Source organism: Trichechus manatus, unplaced genomic scaffold, assembly GCF_000243295.1.
Source record: "Trichechus manatus latirostris isolate Lorelei unplaced genomic scaffold, TriManLat1.0 scaffold00010, whole genome shotgun sequence".
NCBI classification, from domain to species: domain Eukaryota; kingdom Metazoa; phylum Chordata; class Mammalia; order Sirenia; family Trichechidae; genus Trichechus; species Trichechus manatus.
The window spans coordinates 27,310,928-27,334,471 of NW_004443946.1; the positions used below are offsets into that span (position 1 = coordinate 27,310,928).

General features: G+C 48.7%; 1 protein-coding gene across 1 annotated transcript in view; it reads right to left on the reverse strand.

The window, feature by feature from the left end:
• Nucleotides 1–23,544, reverse strand: part of LTBP2 (latent transforming growth factor beta binding protein 2) — a 121,211-nt gene that overhangs the window by 38,452 nt on the left and 59,215 nt on the right. Inside the window, exons 5-9 of the mRNA XM_004371040.1 lie at nucleotides 16,008–16,198; nucleotides 14,098–14,268; nucleotides 13,436–13,642; nucleotides 12,303–12,589; nucleotides 11,185–11,287 (exon numbers count right to left, since the gene is read on the reverse strand). Of these exons, the coding sequence (XP_004371097.1) occupies nucleotides 11,185–11,287; nucleotides 12,303–12,589; nucleotides 13,436–13,642; nucleotides 14,098–14,268; nucleotides 16,008–16,198 (959 nt within the window). The remainder of the gene's footprint in view (nucleotides 1–11,184; nucleotides 11,288–12,302; nucleotides 12,590–13,435; nucleotides 13,643–14,097; nucleotides 14,269–16,007; nucleotides 16,199–23,544) is intronic.

The following is a 23,544-nucleotide window of genomic DNA, read 5'->3' on the forward strand; positions in this document are numbered from 1 at the left end:
AAGGCCATTGGTGCATAATACCCTGTCTGTCCTGTCTTTCTCACAATAACCCTATAACAGACAGACAGAGAGAGAGAGATAGGTGCTGTTGAGTTGACTCTGACTCATGGCGATCTTATGTACAAAAAAACTAAATGTTGCCCAGTCCTCTATCATCCTTATGATCATTGGCATATTCAAGGCCACTGTTGGGGCTACTGTGCCAATCTATCTCCCCAAGGGTCTCCCTCATCCTCACTGGTCCTCCACTTCCCCAAACATGATGCCCTCCTCCAGCAATTAAACCTCCTGATGATGTGCCCATCTGTTGTATTCTGATGTGATCCATAAGATTTTCATTGGCTAATTTTTGGAAGTAAATCGCCAGGTCTTTCTTCCTAGTCTGTCTTAGTCTAGAAGCTCTGCTGAAACCTGTCTACTATGGGTGACCCTACTAGTATTTGACATACCAGTAGCATAGCTTCCAGCGTCACAGTAGCATGAAAGCCACCACAGTATGACAAACTGACAGATGGTTGGTGGAACCCTATAAGGCAGGGATCATTATCTCCCTTTTAAGGAAAGGAAATTGAAGCTCAGAGAGGTTAAATAACTTGCTCATGTGAGAAAGCTAGCTAGGGCAGAGTCATGGCTTGAAGCCAGGCCTCTGGCTGTGAAGGCTGCCTCTCCTCCACTCCACTCCAGCCCCTCTCTGAGATGAGACAGGCCAGTCAAGGTGATTCAGGTGAGCCCAGAGGCCAGGACAACATCACCTCTTTAGATGTCAACCCACTGCTGTCAATTCCAACTCATAGTGAACCTACAGGACAGAGTAGGACTGCCCGATAGGGTTTCCAAGGAGTGGCTGGTGGATTTGAACTGCAGACCTTCAGTCAGCAACCGAGCTCTTAACCACCGCACCACCAGGGCTCCTTAGATGTCAATAGGGAGAAATTAGGCAGAAGGATCTTGCTTCTTTAATGATCAGTAGAGAAGTTACAGAGAGCTTGGATCCGAGCTGGGAGCAAGGGTGAAATCAGCTGCTGACGCCTGCAGGAAACCGTGAGAACCCGAGGAAAAAGTGAAGCTGAGAGGAGCTGGATTCATTCATTAGTCTGAATACATGTGTTTTTTCTATAAAGTGATTTCCTCTCTCAGAAAACGGACTCTGCCCTCTTGCTGGCCCAAAGAGAATGTGCTGGATGGTAGCCCTTCATGAAGACAGGCTTCTAGAGAAGAATCAACACCGAAGCCACAGTCCCTGGTGAAACTCCCATTTTTGCTAAAGGCCAAGAACAGACAGCCCCTGACCCCTGACCCCCATCCAGGGCCCTGAGCGCCTTTCCTCACACCTCCCAGAGGCAGTCTGTAAGGAGCTAGGTCTCAGCTGTGTAAGACCAAGCGCAGCATCCAATCCAGAAAAATCAGCTGAGACCTCCTTGGGGAAAAGAAGCAGAAGTTTAGATGGACACACGGGAGGGGAGAAACCTGGGAATTTAGCAGCCAGCGAGCCGTGTGATTCGCAGTGATGGGGGAAGACAGGTGTCATCGTCCCTGCCACCCATGCCAGGTGACCCCCCCTAAGTACTCCCAACACACATTGGCCTTCCCTTGTCATAGCACGCATTGTGCTGTGTTGTGACTGCCTATTTGCTCGTCTATTTCCTCCACTAAATTGTAAGCTCCGTGAGGACAGGGACCTTGTCTTCTTCATTGTTACTATGTCCTTAGTGCCAAACACAGCATCAGGACAGTACAGAAGGCACTCGGTCAAAACTGGAATGAATAATAATGCTGCTGTTGTCAGGGGCCATCGAGTCAATTCTGACTCATGGCGACCCCAGAGTAGAATTGTGCTCCATAGGTTTTTCTTGGCTGTAATCTTAACAAAAGCAGACCACTAGGTCTCTTCTTCCATGGCATCATTGGGTGGGTTCAAATCGCCAACCTTTAGGTGAGCAGTTGAGCACAAACCATTTGCACCACCTAGGAATCTTTGAATAATAATAGCAAATCCTAAAATGGCACTTACTATGGGCCAGGCCCTATTATAAGGCTTTACATGTATTAATTTATCTAATTCTCATAACAACCCGAGGAGGTACTTACTCATATCCCCATTCTTATGATGAGCAGGAGCTCTGGTGGTGCAGTGGTTGAGTGCTTGGCTGCTAAACAAAAGGTCGGTGGTCCGAACTCACCAACCGCTCTGTGGCAGAAAGATGTGGCAGTCTGCTTCCATAAAGATGACAGCCTTGGAAACCCTATGGGGCAATTCTACTCTGTCCTATAGGGTCACTATGAGTCGGAATCAATTCGACAACAATGGGTTTGGTTTTTTTATGATAAGCAAATTGAGGCACAGAGGGGTTACAAAGTTTGCCCAAGGTCTCACAGCTGGTGGTGGAATGGGAATTCTGAACCATTCCTCTCCACTGCCTTCAAATGAACGGATGAATGAATTAACGACAAGTCTTAGGAGTTGTCTAGGTCAAGAACCTTAGATTCCAGAGGCCACAGGGAGATGCCTGCTCAGCTGGAAACCCATCACCTTTCTTGCAAGCCCCATTTTTTTTTTTTAATGAGAAATGAGGAGAGTGAATAGAAAAAGAAAGGCAAGGATGTTCGGAAGGAGGTCAGAAGAACTAACTGGATGCTTGATAAATGCTCCTGAATGTATACAACAGGCAGTTTCTTCTCCCTGCTTCAGCTTCAGCTGATAAGGCAGAGTTCAGATACCAAAGCATTGTGCAATATTGACAGTGGTCATGAACCTGTCCTACCCCTCGAGGTCCCTTAGCCAGATGAAGGATATCACAAGGTCAGAGAGTGAGGAGAAGAGAAAATGTGAGGCAGTCTTGACAGAGAGGGTAGCTAAGCTGTGAATCCCACAGACCCTTTGTGGAGACCACTCAGGGAGCAGCGGGAGTCCCAGTAATTGAGACTCTTAGGCCAAAGAAAGTCAAAACCACTGCTGAGAGGTCAGTTGGGATCAACCTGGACAGGGAGCTTGCACGTCACAAAATGCCCACGAAGGATATAGGGCAGACGTCAGTAACTTTCCTGGTAAGGAAGCTTGGACCCTGTGGGCCTAGAACTCAGACTTTCTGACCCCTGATTCTAGCCCCATCCACCCTCGGCTGCACCTCGGCCTGCTCACAGACCAGGAAGGAAGCAGAGGGGCCCCTGGCTGCAGCCTGCCCTGCTAATTCTTTCCCCTGGCAGTTGGGAGTCCCAAGGAGGCCTTAACAAGGGCTAATTGCTTGAGACAGTTTTGGCCCTGATTCCATGAGCAGACGTGGGGAAGGAGATGTGGAGACATGCGTCTGGCCACAGGGCTGTTGACATGCCACTCCAATCTCCATCTCAGCTGGCGACCACAGGTGTCTGCACCAGGGAGACATGGAGGGTGCTCTGCCACACACCCTCTGCCTCAGAGAACAGACACACCCACTGGATGAGGCTGAGCCCCCCGCCGCAGGGGATGTGAGTGTGCTGAAGCTGACAGCCTGGTTTTCTCAGGCTGGTAAGCTGGAGAGAACTTCTACTCCCCCGGAGCAGTGGAAAGAATGTGGGTGCTGGGGTGGCCAGACCCGCATCTAACTCCTGGCTCCACTGTGACTAGCCCTGTGATTGTGACCCAGGGCACATTTCTTAACCTCTGTCAGTCTTCATTTTCTCACCCATAGAAGTGGGGACAGAAACTCTTAGTTTGTGGGATTGTTATGAGGATTAACTTTACTGAAACAATGCAAGTCAGGCTAAGCCTCGAACAATGCCTGGCACAGTCCCTGTAGGTGCTCAGTAAGGGTTAGTGCCCCTTCCCTTCTTTCTAGTGGTACAGCCTGAAGGGCAGTGAGCTGATCTGCTGCCCTTCACTAGCTGGATGGACTTGAGCAAGTCACTCAATCTCTCTGAGGCTTGGTTTTCTTATCGGTAAAATGGGGGACAACAATACCTACCTCATGGGGTTATGATGAACACTAAGTAAGATGTAAACATCTTAGCACAATGCCTGTCACATATTATCAATCATCATAATGTCCATTATTCAGACCCCAATGAAGATGGGCTCTGACTGCTTCTGCAAGGTGTCACTGGAAAAGTGGGCATCTTTGTCACAGTGAGATAGAAAGGGGTCTGATTGGACCCCTGGGTCAGGCAGATGCCACTCCATCCCCACTCCCATCCTTCCTAGAGCTCTCCGGGGCAGAAGCGACATGTGTCAGTGACACCCTGCTGAGGTAAGGAGGGTGTAGACTTGGGTCAGAGGCGTAATTCCCATGAGTCCCTCGGAAGGAGCTCTCAGAATGTCCCTGGGCCAGAGACACTGCTTCTCAGTTCAATAACTGGAATGCTGAAAATCCCATTTCTTTAGGGCAAGAGACTGGGTGTCTCACCCAGAGTCCCAGAGAACAGGTGCCCCACCCCAGCACAGCTGTTCCCCAAGCTGGGGTCTTCAAGGTTAGCAAATGCCCGAGCCAAGTCACAAGAAGCAGCACAGGGAGGTAAATTACAGAGCAGTTAGAAGCAGGGTCTGGGGTCACACAGACCTGGGTTTCAGGGCTAGTTCCTTATCTGCAAAATGGACATAACAGCACCCAACTCTGAGAGAGATTGAAAGTGCTTAGCATAGTGCCTGGCTCTTAGAAAGTGCTCTGAAGACAGTTGCTAATGTCGACGATGACAGTGATAACAATGATGTTGCTGCTGTGACTCAGCACTGGCCCTAAGGTTCTCTGCTCCGAACCTGTCCCTCGTGCCTATATCATCCACACACGCACACACACACACACACACACACGAACACCCTCCCCAGCTGGCATCACAGAGCTACACATGTAACACCCCTCATGGACAAGGGTGATGGCAAAACCAAACCAAACCAAAGCTTTCTTTCTGCTGGGGGTTTCAAATACATTTTCAAATATATATACATATACATATATATATAAACATCCATTCCCTCTAAAATCAATTTCCTTCCCCAGATCCTTCTATACCTATGACAAGGAGCTTAGTGCTTCCAAGCGCATCCATTTATTTCTGGGAAGCTGCAGTTTTTATGAGTTGCTCTTTGTGCTCAGTGTCGAGCTGAGCTTTGCTCCCCAGAAACATGCACACGTGAAACAAGCCCACCCTCTTCTCCCTGGAACAATTCTTCCAACACATCTTTATCATCTCTTAGGCCTGGGATGTGGAGTTGCAGCCCTGCCTATTTATTCAATCACAATCTTCTCGAGGGACATTGTCCTTCATGCACAAGCAACTTGTGAAATACAATCCTGGAGTGCATCTTCTGGCTGTGAGATTCTAGTCTAGTATCCTGATTTTTGTTGTCTCCAGGCAGGTCCAGGCCTCCCCAGAATGGTTAGAGGTCCTAGGCAGCTGAGAATCAGACACACTGTGGTTGGAATCCCAGCTCCATCTGTCCTAGCTGTGTGACCTTGGACAAGTTCCTTAACCTCCTGAACTCAGTTTCTCTCATTTGTCAATGAGGATAAAGATCCTCAGCTTGCAGGTGGTTGTGAAAATTAAATGAAATAATGCAGGTGAAGAGCCCAGCATAGTGTAAAAGTTCAGTAACTAGTGGCTATTGTTGTTTTTAAGAGGGAAAGAGGTAGAATTCCCTGGAGGAGCAGAGCAAGAGAATCAGTGCTCCCAGAAGATACAAGGAGGGGCTGGGTTCTGAGGTGAACTCATCCCACGCCAGGCAGAGGGAAAGACAATCTTGTGGCAAAGAGCTGGAGCCCACCACTGCAGGCCAGGAGCCTTGTGCCAGCCCCGCCTGCCCCAGCAAATGGGCATTGGGGTTACACAGCCAGCGCCAAGCCAGATGGGGCAGCAGCCAACTTTCCAGTCGATCCAGATGTCTGTCTTTCTCAGATGAAAACTCAAAAATGTGGCCCCAATCAAAGTGGCTTTAGAGAGGTGTATGCGCTCCAGAACCTGGCAGGGGCCGGCGGAGGCCGGCAAAGGCTCTGAGCGGGAACCTTCGATAAGTCCCATGGGGTCAGGAATACGCGGCTCAGGCTAAGCTCTGGAGGTCAGCTAGACACATACTGCCTCTGTCATGCAGAGTCAAAGGGAGAAGACAGCAACCAAGGGCTGGCTGGATTGATTCTTTGCACCACCTCTCCAAGGAAGAGGGCTCTGTGGAATTTTTCTGAAAGAAAAGGGATCTGTCTGTGCCATGTAACTGAGACTTCGAGTCAGTTGAGACTTCGGTTTCCACATCAGAAAGAGCAGCATTCTGCAGGGCCCTTCTTTCGACAGCCTCGTGTATGGAGCCTCAGAAGCCAAAAGGTGACTGAGTGGAACCCATGGAGTCACATGGCTCCCGGGCTGCTGGCTTTAAAGTCCTATCATGATCAGCTGCTGCTAGACCACATCTTTGGGGATGACAATGCCCTTCCCTGAGGAGCACAGCCCTATTTCATCAGAGGAGAAACAGAGGCTCAGAGAGGCAAAGCCACTTAGGGCCAGGGATGTTCTAGAACCAAAAATCTTGCCTGTCTTGCCAACTACCCCCTAAATCCACCCAGCAGCTTCCTCTTTGCCTCTGTTTCTTGCACAGTAGCTTGCTTGTCATGCCTGCTTAAATATCCCTTGTCCCTGTCCCAGGCTCAGGCGTGGAGCTCGGTGCTTGGCAGTCTGTCAACACAAATAAGGTTCTCCCACGTCTTGCCCCTTCCCTATACAATGCCCAGCTGCACTTTAATGTGTTTTAGATGTTTATGTTGCCCTGGTCTTTGTTAATTCTTGTGCGGTGTGCTGGAATGTTTGGCATTCCAGGGGCTGCACCCTGGTGCCCAGCTTCCGCAGATATACTCAACACAGTGGCAAGGGGCGGGGCCTACCTGGGATGGGAAGCAGAGGTGAGCGAGGGCTGAGCCCTGGATGTGCGTAGGAGGGTGGCAGTTGGTGTTCTGCAGGTGTGATGTGGGGGCACCTGACCCACGGAGTTCTGTTCCCATACCCACAAGCACTGGCTACAGGCCCTGCCTGGACAGAGATGGCCAGCTCAACTAGAGCAAGGGAGCAGGGCCCCCGGCACCCAGTGGGCTGAGATCACGAGGCTGGCACGCAGCTGGCACCAGGAGGGCGCAGCTGGCGGGCAGGCAGCCCCTCAAGTGCAGAATCTGATCTTATGGCCCATTCCCCAGCTCCCCATCCTCCCAGTGAGGGCTGCGTGCTCCCCCTGTACTCAAAGATAATTTTGAGGTCTGGGGACATGGTCGCTGTGCCTGTCAGTCTCAGCTGTGGGAGCAGGACTGGGACTTGTCACCGACAACAGCTGTCCCTAGCTGTGGGCCTTGCAGCTTGCATGTCTGTGTCCCTGATGGGCTCCCATGTCCTGGACAGAAGGTCCTATGTGCTCCCGGTCTCTGCTTAAACCCTCTAGGCAGTGGGTGTGGCATTTAAATGGAGACTTCAGGGTGGCTTCTGTTTGCATTCTCACTAATGTCACCTGACATGGGGACAGTGGTGAGTCAGTGGTACAATTCTCGTCTTTCATATGGGATACCTAGGTTCAATTCCTGGCCAACGCAGCTCATGCTTAGTCACCTCCCATCTGTCAGTGGAGGCTTGCATGTTGCTATGATGCTGAACAGATTCCAGTAGAGCTTCCAGACTAAGATGGACTAAGAAGAAAGGCCTCGGGATCAACTTCTGAAAATCAGCCAATGAAAACCCTATGGATGGATCACAATGGTCTGGTCTGTAACGATCATGGGTATGGCGCAGGACCGGGCAGTGTTTCATTTCGTTGTGCATGGGGTCACCGTGAGTCAGGGGCCAACTTAGCGGCAGTTAACAACAACAACAACGTCACCTGATAGATCTCTAGCCATGAGTGTCACTTTTCAAGATGGCCTACTGGCTTGGAGGGGTGACACTGGCTCCAAGGACCCTGCATGACTCTGAGTGCTGTTCCCTCACCCACAGGGCTACATCTCAACGGCTCTGAATCATACTTGCTGGCCAGACCTCCGACACCTCAGGAACTGAAGACTCGCTCAGAGGAAGTTTCCGAGAGGGCGTAGGCCTTAGTGTGAGGAAGGCAGGATGCGGAATCCAGAACTGAAGCAGGACTCTGAGGAGGGGTGGGATGGCAGCCCTTCCCAGAACCCCGTTTCTCAGCCACACCACTCTACTCCATCTCTCCACCACCCACAGCCCGTCGTCTCCCATCCACTGTCTCTCAAATGCCAAGGGCAATGCCATGAACAATTCTGAGCCCCCAAACAAGGAGAAGAAAATTCTGAGGCAGTCATGCATGCATTGTCACTTGGATGAAATCTCACTGCTCCCACCCAGCACAGCCAGCTCTCTCCCAGGCCAGTGCTGCTGGGCAGGTGGTCCCCAGACAGGTCAGGACCTTGCTCAGCAGAAGCAGGTACCAGATGTCCCTTGGAGAGCTGATGGGGGAAGAGACCCCACCCACTTGTGTGAATGAACCAGCTCCTGGGAACCAGAACCCGCCCAGGCAGGGGGTTTGGGGGCCCTGACTGTGCCAAGCTTTCTGATGTGTCTGCCTTCCTACCAGAGAGCCAGACCTGGGAGGGCCCACCGAGCAGGAGACACAATATTGCTGTTGCTCACTCCCTGGGTCTCACCTGTATATGCAATTTCTTTGGGTTGTTTAACTCTTGCCCACCTCTTTGATTGACCTACCCCTAATTATTCTGGATGTCACCTTCCTAAGAAGTGTGCCCTGATCCACCGGCTTGAGCTAGGGTCCTTTGCCCCATGCTGTGTGGACGTCCTGGTTGTGCACTGCACAAAAGCACCCCATCAACGGGAATCATTGGCAGCCTAGACCTGTATATTTATGAAGACGTTTCTGAAAAAATGGAAGGGGTATATTTTCCTAATTTGCACAAAGGTGCCACAGGGCCTAGCAGTGGCCTGGTTCCCTGCTTGTGTTCCCATAGCACTTGGCACTTAGTCAATCTCTCCACAAGCACTCCTCATTTCTGATGCCCACTGTTTAGGCCCCCCCCCTACTAGATTATAAACCTGGGGAGAGGAGGGACTGTTTCTCCTTCATTCGCCACTGTCTGTCAAGGTCTTCACATTATGGGCACTTCAAATGGGTGCTTGGTCAATATCAATATTTGTTGACCGAATGGAATGTGGGAGGTGGAAGTCTCAAGAGTCCGCCTGATAGGAAGGCAGGAGGAAAACAAGAAGAAAAGTGGCAGAACCAGCCCTAACCTGCAGGGGGAGAAGCTGAGCAGTTCAATGCACTCCTCCCTAGTAGGTCTATTCCCTTTTTCCCTTCCTGATACTTAATAAGAATACTTAATACTTGATACTTAATAGGAATAATATAGTCATGTGTCACTTAACATCCACGATAGGTTCTGTGAAATAGGACACTATGTGATTTGGACATTGTCTGAAGACCGTATTATATACTTAGCAAACCTATATGGGATAACTTTTGTTTCACTTCCAAAGCGATACTTCTCCTTTGCCTCTTGCTGCTGCTATCACTAGCACTGGTTTTGCTGTGTTTGGGAGCCATGATGCACTTCACGTAATATTTTTGAAAGAAAATTAAACAGAGAGATAACGCTACAACATTCAAGAGACACGCAATACACGACATTGGATGCTTCTGCCTACAAGTTGAAACATACACTGTTAGATGGCAAACTTTTTATTTGTAAGTAGGGAAAGTTCACTTCAAAATAATGATAGAAAGTACAGTACATACATAAGCCAGTAACATAGGCATTTATTATGACTATCAAGACATTATGTGCTATAGGTTATATATGTACTGTACCATTATATGCCTGGCAGTGCAATTACTTTGTATACAAGAGACATGAGATATACATGGTGTGTGCAGGAAGTTGTTGCGTTCATTACATCCGGTTATGCCCACTCTATCCTGTTCTCCGGGATTTCTGAACTCTATTATAACCTTATGTGACCTCAGATGTATATGGGGTTGAATGTTGCCCGAATGGATGTTACATAGCACATGACTATAATAATAAAGATGATAACAGTAATAGCTACTGTTCATTGACTAACGAGCATGCCAAGCACATGTATCATCTCATTTATTCTCCATATCAGCCCTAGGACACGGTCACTATTATTGTCTCCATTTCACAGATGAGGAGAAAAGAAAGAGGTTAAGGGGCGGAGCTGGGACTGGTACCTGGTATGTGTTTGACGCTCAAGCCTGTTTCACAAAAAGTCTATCACACTATGAAACCACCTACACTTATTTTTAGCTTAGGAAAGATGGTCGCTGCTCCACAGCTGACTCAGCTCCTGGGACCAGCTCTCACCTGCTCACCTTTGGGTCCTGGTCCAGGATCCCCATGAAGCCATCTATAGGAAGCCTCTTTGACTCACCAAGTTGGCTGCTAACAGGTGAAAGACATACAGGCCAGGCCCCAGCCCAGGAATGCGGCCTGGAGGAGAAGGCAGGCTGAGTGGGCATAGGCCTCAGTACGAGGAAGCCCCACTAAGCACAGATCCCCCTTCCAACTGCAAGGACAAAGCCTATGAGAGCAAGACAAATGGGCATTTTGCTCACTCCTGAACCCTCAGCACTTGGCACATAGGAGGTACATGCTGAGTATTTTCTGAATAAATGAATATTAGGTTTTCCCCACCATCCAGAAGAGGGCAGGGAACTGAGTTTCCCATACACTAAAAGGACACTCTGAGACAGACACTCAGCCCTGCTTCAGAGACCACGAGGCAGGAAACAGGAGGTGAGGAGGCACAGCCTATCGTGGGGAGAGGCTGGGTGCCCCTCCAAGAAGAGAATGAGGGAAACACCAAGTCACCACATCAAGAACTCTGAGCCTCTGTTGCCTGGGCAGGGGTGTGTTGGGGGGCATTGGGGGTGCAGAGTGCCCAGCACAGGTTGGGATCCCTGCCATCTGAGTGAGAACAAATGACAAGAGGGGAGCCCCTCATAGACAGTCGGACGAGGCAGGCAGACCAGGCTGCCCCAGCAGAGGGGCTGAGCTTGCCGAACCTGTCAGGAGCCTCAACTGCCAGCCAGAAGCACCCTCGAGGCAGTTCTGGAAAGCCTGCCTGATTTACCAGCCTCTTCTACCTGCCTGGTGGGGGACTGATGGGGATGCCCCACAGCAGAGGGGTGAGTAGACCAGGCTGGGGAGAGCTTCCGCCACAACCCTCGACGTCTGGGAACCCAGCACTCACCTGGTCTGGGCGGGCATGGGAAGCATGAGGTCACCCCCCAGAAGGCTCCCACGCTGCCACAGCAATCCTCTTGGGACGTCAGCTCCAGCAGGGGGTTGGCACACTGGAAAAGAGGCCATGGACACTGGTGACCTCCTTTCCTTCCCCTGCAGTGCCAGTGATGCTCCAGGAAAGCCTGGGACACAGAGCTTATGCCCCATGTTCTGCTGGAGGAAGTCCCCACCCGAGGGAGGGGAGAAGGGAGACAGCCCATGACTCAAGGGGCAGCAGAGAAACCTGCAGCTGACTTCACCAGACCCTCAAGTCCCTGCTGACTTGGGGGTCTCACACCCCAGACAGAAGAGCCCTCCATGTCTCCAGCCCACCAAGAGAGGGTCCCAAAGACATGCTTTCCTCCGTCAAACTCCAGCGACATCCAGTGTCACCCAGAGTGTGGGTCTCACCATGAGCAGGGCCCAGGCTCAGGGACTCACAAGCTGAGAGGGCTGGGAGGCTACTCTCTTCCTTCTGCAGTTCCCTAACTTCAGGAGAGATTTTTGGTCATACTGAATGGCAACGCCAAGAAAATCTACCTTGGGCCTGGCCCCACCCCTATTCTTAGATGCCTGGGCTCAGAAAAGCTCCCCTCGTTTCCCATCACTGACGGTGGATGCCTCCAGGGTGCGGAGGGGGTGTCTCTCATCTTTGAAGCCCCAGGGCTTTGGGGTTCAACCTGGCTTTGCTGATTCCACATTTTGCAACCTCAATCTCAATTGGATACCAAATTCCTTCTCCCCACACAGCCCTACTGCCCATGTGCCAGGGGTCCTAGGCTCCGCTTCCAGAGAGCCCAGAATTTCCTGGGACCAGACTCTAGGCTGCCTTCACTTGAGGACTCTCTTGGGCCCTCTTCTGTGTGCCTGGCACTGACAAGTACTGAGTGGAGCCCAGGTAGGAGTTTCAGCCTCTTCATCCTCCGGCAATTTTATGCCTTGGGTTTTCCCATCTGGGACATGGGAGACGGCAGACACTAACATTCCGAGAGAACGAGGAGGAGAGAGGGGAGAAGGAGGAGGGCGGAGTGCAATGCTATCTCTGCCTGGAAGCCTCCAGGGCTGAGACAGGAGCTGCGTTCTCACCTGCCCGTTCACAGCACTCAGGTAACACCGGCCCAGTAGTCCCCAGGGCCTGGGTGCCGCGGGGGGCGGTGGCCGAGCGGGCTCTCCAGAGCGAGTGAGGATGCTGTTGCTGTCCCAGTGGCTGCGGCCGGGGATGGCGGGGAGCCGGAGCAAGGGCCTGGTCTCCACGCTGTTGTCCTCTGTGGCCTCCTTGGCCCCGCCCCGCACCCGCGCCACCTGATGGATCTGCACGGAGGCCTCAGGCGGATGGCGGATGTGCACCTTCACCACGGAGGGGTTCACGGCGGCTGGGCAGAGGGGCTGGGGTCAGAGTTGGGGATACAGGGCCCCACGTTCACTGTCCCTCCCTGAGAAGAGTGCCCGCCATCCCTTGACCAGGTGGGGCACTTCCTGGGTGTCTCCCTAAGACTCCTCTTGCATTTCTTCACTCCCTAAGTCAAAACCCGGGAACCATTCCCCAGTGAGGATGGTATGAAGCACAAACACCTTCACTCCTCGCCCCTCAACAAATGACCATTAATAAGCCCCAAACTACCTTCCTGATCTCTTCTCCCCTGAGGCCCTGTACAGTCCCTGAGCGCCAGCTAAGCTGACCCCTGCGTGATCCCACCCCCACACCCTTGCTAGGGCCAATCCCTCTGCCAAAGGAGCCCCACCCCACTCCCCTCTGCTTGACCGAGAACCACCGATTGTTCAAGGTCTCAGTGAAGTCCATCTACCCACGTAGACTTCCCTGAGCACTCGGGCTCAGAGGGCGCCATTCCCTGAACCCCTACAGCACTGTGTGATTTTTGTACCCTTTCTTTGTCACCTAAAAATGGAAGGCAGGGGAAATGAAATGCTTTATGTTGATTTTCTATTTTCCACCCATCCTCACTCTATTGTCTAGGACCCTGGGCTCCTGAGGGCAGGACCCTGCCCTTATCCTACTTTGCCTCCCCCACAGCACCTAGCACAGGGTAAGGGCAGAAAATATTGATGAACTTGGATGGAAGGGGAAAGAGAAGTTTAGGGCATGAAACAGTCCTGAGGGTAGAGGAGAAGGAGGGAGGTTTGGATATAAGGCCAGATTCAGCTTCCCTGTCTCCCTCCATCATGATACCAGCATCCACCCGTCCTGGGCTGGCACTCACCGAGCTGGTTGGAAAGAGGTAATGTGAAGGTGGACTGCTTCAGGGGGGCTTCCAGCAGGGTACTGTGGTGGGAGACCCCCTCTGGAGGCTTCTTGTCTGGCTTCGGGATAGGCAGGTGGCAGAACTTGCCGGTGGAGTTGGCAGGGCACCAGCACTCATCCCTGCCGATGCAGTGGCCTCCGTTCAGGCAGGGGATCTGGCAGAAATCTACAACACCAACCCTCAAGGTGACCGGTGGTGGAAGAACCTAGCAGCACCCACCATATGGCTGGCAGATGACAACAGAGAAGCAAGGGGAGCAGGATCCCAAATCTGGTGGCTTGGGAGGCCAGGCACCCCTGATATGTAGACCCAGGAGTGATGAAGGGAAGACAATAACCAGCCATTGCCTTTCTAAAAAGCCCATTCATGTCTTTCCTTGACCCCACAATAACCTGGGAGACAGGAGGCAGGTGGCATTATTATTAACTCCCCCACTTCTCTATGGAGGAAACTTGGGCTCAGAGAAGTTATGTGCCTTGCCCAGGGTCACCCAGCTAGGTCATGGCAGAACTGGGTGAGGACTCAGCTCCCCGTGTGATTTGGAACCACTTATGGGAGCAAAGTTAAGAGCAGTGGGTTTCCTTCCTACAGAGATCTGGGCTCCAGCCCAAGGCACTCACAGATGCGGAAGCCAGACTTGGGGTCATGCCCATGGCCGCCCTGGCTGTACAGGGTGGTGGTGTTGCCACGCTCACAGCTGTTGGCACAGTGCCCAAGGGCACAGGTCTGCTTGCAGATGGTGGGAGTGAAGACAATCTTGATCTTCTTAATTTTCTCCGTGAGGTTCAGCCCTGCAGAGAGAGGGCTTGGGTCCAGGGGGCAGGGCTGAGAGGCACAGCCATGACCTCCAGAACCAGGTTAAAAAGGCCCACAAGACTGGGGTGGATCCTTCCATGCAAGGTCCCATGGGGAGTATGCCTTTGAGAAGCTCACAATCCAACAATTATTGAGGGCTACCAATGCACCAGCCACTGAGTTCAGGCTTTATGCACATTAAGTTAACTCTCAATCGTCTTGAGTAGGTATCACTTTAGGTTGAACCATTAGAAATTGGCAATTTTCACATGTTCCATCTAATATTTCCATTTTACAGCAAAGAAAAATGAGGCTCACAGAAGTTAAGTGGCTTGCCCCAAGTCACATAGCTAGCAAGTGCTGCAGCTGGGTTTTAAAGTCAAGAGCAGGGAATGGAATGTAGTTCAGGCTTGCCAGAGTGGAGTTTTCTAAGAGAAGTGCAGGAAGAGAAAGCCAGAAAGGATTATTGGAGTCAAGTTTTGGGGGGCCTGATTGCCAGAATGAGGATCAGACGCCTTATTTGATGGATAGTGGGAAAGTCGTTGAAAATTTTTCGGCAAGAGATCAAAGAAGAAGTGCAGGAGGATGAATTCCCATCCCAGCTGTGGTGTGTTAGGGTGGATCAGGAGGCAGGGTGACCAGTTGGGAGGTCATTACAGCAGTGCAAACTGAGGTCACTTCGTTTAATGAGGGTGGCGGCGGTGGGAATACAAAGGAGGGGCATTAATTCAGTATAAGGAGCCCAGGAAGGTAAGCCAGAAGGCAGAGCATTGAGGAGAGAATGGGAGGTGAGGAAGAGGAAAAAGTACATGTGATCCCTCATGCAAGAAGCTTGACTGTGAAGGCAAGAGAGATAGAAGAAGCCAGAGAGAAGTAGGAAGTGTGTGTGTGTGTGTGTGTGTGTGTGTGTGTTTCAATGGGAGAACTATAAGCAGGTGCATATGCTGAAGGGAAGGGGATAATAGAGAGGGACAGGTTGAAGATACAAAAGGGAGAAGACAAATAATGGCCTAGAGTTCCAGAGGAAACAAGAAGCGGTGTAGGAATGTGCCTTAGTCAGGGAAAAGGATGCATCCCTTTCAAAATTGCAAGAAAGGAGGTCAGCTTGAGCACAGGTTTCAGTAAGAGTGTGGTGTGGATGGGTGGGGGAGATGGGAAGGAAGTTGGGGAGCTCTCTGGGAGGTGGGAGGCATGCCTATGTGCTGATACGAAGGGGAAGGCAGTGGGAAGGAGACTCAGGAACATGGGGAAGGCTTGAGTAGCTGTTCTGAGGAATGGGAGAGAGAGTGTGTCCAAGTACATGGGGAATGGTTGTTGGGCAGTAACAGAGGTACAGATGCAGCTAGGGGACCAAGAATCTGCTGTGGCCTGGATCCATATATATATACTTCGTTTTCTCCTATACGAAGTGGAGGCCCAGGTGTAAGAAAGCAACTGGGTAGGTTGATCCGGGAGGGTTGGGATTTTCAGGAAGGATGAGATGGAAGGACCAGGCTCAGGGAGTTGAAGTTCATGGTTGGATATGAAGGAAGCAAAGGCAGGAGGGATGACAGCTTGGGTGGAAATGGGGCAGTCAAGGCTGAACAGTCTCAACAGGGGCAAAGTCCAGATCAGCTTAGTTTTTTACCCGTAGAACCTGGCACAAAGCAAGTGCCCAACAACTGTTTGTTGATTGGCTGAAAGAATGAGGAAGAAGGTGAGAGTGGAGGGGGACCCCAAGACAGGGCGTCCTTACCCCAGGAGGATGAGAGGTGGCCCGGATATGCTGCCTGCTGGGCGCCATGCCTCTGTTCAAGGACTGGTCCCGCGGGCAGGGCATTGGAAGTCAGCTGACCACTGGCAGCAGCAGCCGGGTAACGTCGGACAGTCCGGGACAGCCCCACCTGCTGCTGGGAGGGTCGGGTCTGGCTGAGCCTACTCAGGGTCCTGTGGAGGCAACCGCATCACAGGGGTTTGCATCTGAGGAGCAGCCTCTCTGTCCCCCTTCATCAGCCCGCCTACCTCCCTGTCTTTGCACCAGAAGAGTGCTCTCTGCTTGGCCAGTGACTCCTGGACACGAGGTGCCCTAATGCGGGAGACTGATCCAAAGGCCAGCTACCTAGCTCAGTAGACGTGCTGACCCCTCTGTGGACTAGCTAGGCTTTTGCTGGCTTATTCTGGGCAAGTCACTTAGCCTCGCTGGCCCTCAGGCTCCTCAACTGTAAAATGAAGGTGTTAGACTGTTCCCATCTAGCTCTGACATTATAAGACTCTTTGAGAGCCCACTTACGGACCAGCCCCTGCCCTAAAACTGAGTCCTCTGCCTCCTTCAATGAGATTATAAATTTCCCCTGCCACTTCTTACTGCAACCTTTAATACAGTTACCTGTGGAGTTGATCCCCAACAAACACATGCGCGGATTGATTTGGAGTGGAGCCTAGACTCTCCCTCTTATTTAATTTGATTGTAAAAATAATACAACACCAATATCCAAGGAGAAAAAAACTTATTTATCATCCCCCTCACCCCAATACAGCACATAATTTTGCATATTTCCTTTCAACCTTTGCTTACATACGTTTTTACACAATTGTCATTATTTAACACATACATCTTAAATTCTGGTTTTTCACTTAACATTAGCTCATAATTTATACAATTCCACATTTTCATATTTATTATTTTAATTGCTACCTGACAGTCTAGGACGAATCACAACTTTTTCAGACACTCTCCTGCTACATATTTAGATTATTTTCAGTGTTCATCTATGGTCATCCTTGTCCATACAGCTTTTGTCTTCTGTTAAAATATTGCTTTATATTTATTATACTATTCTGTTTCTTCATTACATTATTCATTAGGCTATTAAGTCATTACACTAGTCTATGTTTGAAAATTTTTATAATAAAATTTTTGAAAAGGATTAGAACTTTACGGTTAATTTCTTGGAATAGAATGACTGTGTCAAAGATTATAAACACTTATGGATCTAGGTGTTGTTATTGTTGGCTGCCGTCAAGTTGACCCCTGACACATGGCGACCCCATGCATGATGGAATGAAATGCTGCCTGGTCCTGTGCCATCCCCATGATTGGTTGCAGACTGGTCTATTGCTTTCTAAAAGGGTTGTACCCAAATGTATAAACATACCACTTAAAGCACAACCTTTGCCAGCATGGAGTAATATCAATTCTTTTATACTTTGGTAATTAAATAATTATGAAATAGTACTTCATGTTGCTTTCATGTCTCTTCCTTTGAATACTTCTGAGTTTGAACATCTTTTCACATGTGTGTTTACCACTTATGAAAACTTTCTGCTCTTCTCCTTTGCCCTCTTAACTATTTGAGTTGTTTGTCTCATAAATTTGAACATGTTCTGAATTGTTTATCATTAGGCCAGACATTGGATAAGACAGCCTCTATTGGAAATAATTTGTCAATGTCATAATGTATATAGACCACAGTAGGCAGTATCTGGAACTGTGGTAGATGTGAGTATGCTGTGGAAATTGAAGCTGAAGGAAGTTAAGTACTTGCCCAGGGTTATACAATAGGTAAACAGTGGTATCGGGATTCCAACTCAGGGCAGTTTGACTCCAAAGCCTGTGCTCTGTATCACTCAACAAAACAGGCCAGACCATGGTGGCAGCTCAGCCCTGGAGACCTCTGCTCAAGCCTGGGGTACTCCTTTCCTGAGTAGGTCCCATCTCTGGCTTCGCTATTGGATGACTTGCCCAAGTGAGAAAAGGTCTCCCTCCTACACCCCAGTGCTGTTGGCCCTGGGTGCCCAGGCCATGGGAAAGCTCCTTCTTATCCTTTCCTGGCAGAAGCCAAACCCCGAAGGATGGCAGAGCCTGGCCATTCCATCCATCTTAACTTACCCTGGCACTCTCCAGCCCTTCCCCAGTCCTCTTGACCCATGCTTGGTCCCAGCGAGTTTCAATACTGCTCTTCCTTCCAATTCTACCAGCAGAAAATCGTCACCCATTCAGGCCCCAACCATAACTCACTCTGCTTTCCAAGTTTGGGGACTAGGGTGGGAGAGAGGTCCTGTTAGCAACTCCAGAACCTCTAGGAGCTGTAATGGGCCAGAGTTGGGAGCCCAAACCTCAGGCACCTGCTCCCCGTTACCCAGGAGAAGGTCAGCACAACCAGAAAATGAAATCCTTCCAGTGACACCCAAGAGAATGCCCAGGACAGGTGGGCGGGCAGGTGGGCGGGCAGGTGGGTGGGCAGGAGTCTTCTCCTGGTGGTACCAGGCTGTTGCCATGACTTAGGTTAGTATCAGCACACAAAACACCCTAGAGAGAAGGGAGTAGCCCCATGTTCTGCCTAGCACCACCTAGTTTTTTTTTTTTTAACTTGACCCTGTCAAAGAGCTCTTTCATCTGGCCAAGATGAAAACAAAGGGTTCTTTCTTTGTGATTTGCTGTCATTGTTGTTGTTGCTGCCATTTGTTTCTCTTATTGGAACTCAGTGTATAATGGCACCAAGATTCCTGAGTTCAAATCCCTTAAGGGCCAGTGGTTAGCTTTGCAGAGAGACGGAAAAAAAGAAAAGAAAGAAAGAAAGAAAAAGCCCTTGCATTCCCTAGTTGTATATAGAACCTGGCTGTACAGAGCAGAGAAGACAGACAGATGTCAGTGCTGCCTCTTACAAGCCGTGTGCTCCTCTGAGCTCAGATTCCTTATCAGTAAAACAGGAATAACAATATCGACCTCGCTGGGCTGCTACAAGGACAAAGGAAAACAGTGAGACCATGTAAAAGGAAGCATGAACACCCAAATCCTGTCAGTGTAAAAGAGATTATTTTGCAAATACAAGTAAATGGTCACAAGTTGAAGAATGTGCCAGAATTCAAAAATCACAGGAAAAAAGGGGGGAAAAAAAAAGTACAGACAAAATACCTCTCTCCAAGCCAAAAAAGAAAATGTAGCCGAGTCACTAAAAATTTTTCCTCATCTAAGGAGAGAATAAAAGATTCCAAAATATATTTGTTACTGCTGTAACAGATTTCTGGGTTAAATGACAGGAATAAAAAAGCCCTGCCTCCTGGGAGGCTCATAGCAGAGTAAAGGAGAAAGCCCCCGACTCTCTGAGAAATCTGCAAAGCTAACAGAAATCACCCCTATAAGGAGATTGTTGTCTCCATTCATAAACCCCAGCCCAATCCTTGGAGGTGGGCAGGGAAGGAGGCTGTCCATGTGTGAAGGACTGTAGGCTGGGTTCTCAGCTCAACTCTGTCAACTCTGGCCCCCGGTGGTCTCCAGCTGGCTACTGCTACTGTGGAGTTTGTAAATCCAATCGCCTGGACTTGTGTTATCTTTACACTCATTTTCTCTTGAGCAAATCACAAGCCTTTAGACAAGTCCCACTTGTGTGTCCCATCCTAGTCTCAGCTAGATTATGGGGAGTCAAGAGAAGGGTCTGTAGAGGGTGACAATAGAGGTAAGCAAGAGTCTCCACAAGAAGGTGACTTTCTTGGACAACAGTCTCCATGGGGAGGCTCTGTCCACTAGCAGCCTTGTAGAAGCTACTGCAATATTATAAAAGGAGAGCAGTTTCTAAACTAGACCAGCACAAGAATGAAACTTACTATCTCTCTGGGATTGTTCCAGAACAGTCCTGGCAAAGCTGCCATGATGGACCATTTATCTGTTTCCTAGGGCTGTTGTAACAAAATACCACAAATTGGGTGACTTATAAGAACAGAAATTTATTATGTCACAGTTCTGGAGGCTAGTAGTTTGGATTTAGGTTATCAGTAGGGCCATGCTCTCTCCAAAGACTCTAGGGGAAGATTCTTGTCTCTCCTGGCTTATGGTAGCCCCAGGTGTTCCTTGGCTTGCAGATGCACCTTGACTTGGCCATCATCCCTGTCTGTCTGTCTCTTCTTTTATAAGGACACCACTATAATCGGACCAGGACCCACCCTACTCCAGTATGACTTCATGTTAATTTATAACTGATACTATCTTCAAAGATCCTATTTCCAGACAAGGTCACATTCACAGCTAACAGGAGTTAGGACTTCAATATATCTTTCGGGGGGACACAATTCAATCCATAATAGACCAGAACAGATGGCTCTAGACTTCGGGATGTGACAGACCAGTAAAATTTTGAAACAAATTCTGGGAACCAACGTAAAGTCGCCAACTTTATTTAGGTAGGTAAGTCATTAAAACATACACATACAACTACCAATTATTATCACCATGATTCCATGAAAGAAAAGATAGTTCAATGCCAAAAAGAAAGAAACATTTGAATAAGCTTAGCTTTAGGGACATCTCACCACATTGACTTTATTGTCCTCATTTCTTCATGGACTAAGGAAAACTCCACAACAGACCAGCAACAAACCAAGGCCTGGGACTTGGGAGCCACTGGGACACAGGACCCATCAAGGTCTCCTCCTGCTTGAGGAAATAGGGGGCTCTTTCAACAAATTTGGGGAGAAAAAGTTACCATTCCAGCTGGCTGGGGTCTTCAGACCCAAGTGGAAACTGCCTGGACAGTGTGTACCATAATGATACCACTCAGTTCAAGCCGCATGGTGCAGCCACAACCTGCTCGACACGCTAAGGTTTTCAAACAATCATACAGAGATAAGTGGATGACAGGCCGTCCACCCTCTCCGCCTCCTCCTAGCCGGCACCACACTATCTAATGGATAAATTGGGCTTCCAAATGATAGCTTGTTTGAAAAGGGTTGTGCTGCTAACATGTCATTTACTTGTCCAAAGTTTAAAAACATCACTACAAGGTGCAGAGAGTATTTAGAGCTACCATTTATGAAGCACCTACTATGTATTAGGCCCTGAGCCAGGTGATTTGAATATGCCATCCTATTCATGTTGTTTCGCTGAGTGAAAAAACTAAGTTGCAGAAAAATATGGATAGTCATGGCTCCAATTTTGTGTTTTAAGAAAAAAGACTTCTCTCTCTTCCCCCCATGTATATTTATGCAGGCATAGAAAAGGTCCGGAAGGATCTGTGAACAGTGGCTGCTCCTTGCGACTAAGAGTAACCTGAGGGTATATAACTACCGTTTTAAATTTTATATGTTCCCATATTTTTGGAATTATTTTTATAATAGACATGTATTATTTTTTAATTAAAAAAACTCAATCCTTCTCAGCAAATTCATTTTATAAATAAGGACACTGAGGCTCAGAAGAAGCATGGTTAATGTGTGCAACTAACTAGGACGCCAGGTGGACTGTGATGGCTGACGAGGTACAGTTCAGATTTAAGACAGACCATATCTAGTAGAAGGATCTAGAAAAGCTTCAAGAAGAAAGTGACATTTGAGGTGGAGCTAAAGGAATGGGTAGGATTTTAACAGTCCAAAATGAGGAGGAAGACAATTCGGGTAGAAAAAATAACATAAGAAATTGCGTGGAGGTGGGACACATGAGTACTACAATTTGGGTAAAGCACAGAATGAAGGTGGGTGCAAGGAAGGAAACTAGCACCTCTTCAGTGCCTACTAAGTGTCAGGCATCATGCTCGGTGTTTTACATAACATATCATTTACTTGTCCAAACAATCCTAGGACCAAAAACCTCTGCTTGGCCAAAACTACCTTAAACAAAGTAAAAACTCAAATTACAAAATTCGAAAAATACTTGCAACTCATAGACAAAGGACCAAACTCCATAATATGTAAAGTGCTCTTAGAAATGGAAAAGACAGCGACCAATAACCCTAGAAGAAAAATCAGCAAAGGATATGAACACATAGTTCACAGAAAAAAAGAAAATACAAATGCTTCTTAAACGTATGAAACTATGCTCAACCTTGCTCATTATAAGAGATGTGCAAATGAAAACTTTGAGATGGCATTTTAAACCCTTCCGAATAGCAAAAATCTAGACATATAATAACATACAACCCTTACGGACAGCAATTTGTCAGTGTCTACCCAAATCAGAATGCGTCTATGGTTTGACCAGGCAGTCCACCCCCTGGGCTTATCCCACAGATAAACTTGCTATGGAAGCTGCTGTTTCTGTCCCACCCAAGTCCCATTTCCAGCTGGTGCGCCCTCCAGTGGCTGCAAGTACATTGGCTAAAGTCTTACACCTATGACTTCTCTGAGCTGTGCCCTTGGCTGATGGGAAACACCTGAGAGGTTCCCACCACACCAAGACCATGCAACCAATGACTGTTTGAAATGGAAGTTCAAAACTGTAGCCATCTTGCCCTCCCCCCTCCCCCCTTTTTTTTGCCATTAAGTCAATTCCGACTCATAGTGACCCTGTATGGCAGAATAGAACTGCCCCACAGGGTTCCTTAGGCTGTAATCTTTACAGAAGCAGATCCCCAGGTCTTTTCTTCTGCAGAGCCACTGGTGGGTTCAAATTGCCGACTTTTTGGTTAGCGGCTGAGCACTTAACTGTTGCACCACCGGCGGTCCTTAGCTTGCTTCTAAGTGGGACATATCTGCAATGGGATTTAAGTTCCACCCTCCATCAGGCCAAGGCTTGATGTACCTGAGACCACACCCTTGCTTGGATCTTTCTACTTCCCCACTCTGCTTCTCTCCCTCCCTCAGCACTCCCCTAATAAATCACACACCCTCTGTCTCAGGCTCCACCTCTAGGGGAGCTGTCCTAAGATACTTGTAAATGTCCCGAATGATGTCGGAACAAGATTATGCATAGTAGCACTATTTTGTAGTAGCAAAGTATTTTTTGTAAAGAGTGGAAACAACCTGAATATAGGGGATTTGTTAGACAAACTAGGATACATCCACAGGATTGAGTAATATGCCCTCAAAACAGAAAGCAGCAGCTCCTTATACACTGACAGGGAAAAATCTCCAACACATTTTGAAAAGTGAAAAAACAACAGCCCAAATCTGGCCTGTAGCCTGTTTTTACATGGCCTGCAAGCTCAGAATGGGTTTTACAATATAAATGGTTGAAAAAAATAAAATGAAGAATAATATTATGCGATAAAAGAAAAATGATAGGAAATTCAGCTTTTAGTTTCCATACATTGAGTTTGATTGGAACACAGCCACACTCATTGTGACTGCAGTCCTGCCACAATGGCAGGATAGTTGCCACAGAGACCATGTGGCCCACAAAGCCTAAATAATTACTCTCTGGCCTTTTACAGAAGAAGTTTGTGAATTCTTTTTTTTTTCTTTTTCCTTTTTTTTTTTTTTATTGTACTTCAGGTGAAGGTTTACAGAACAAATAGTTTCTCATTAAACAGTCAGTACACATATTGTTTTATGACAATGGTTAACAACCCCACGACATGTCAACC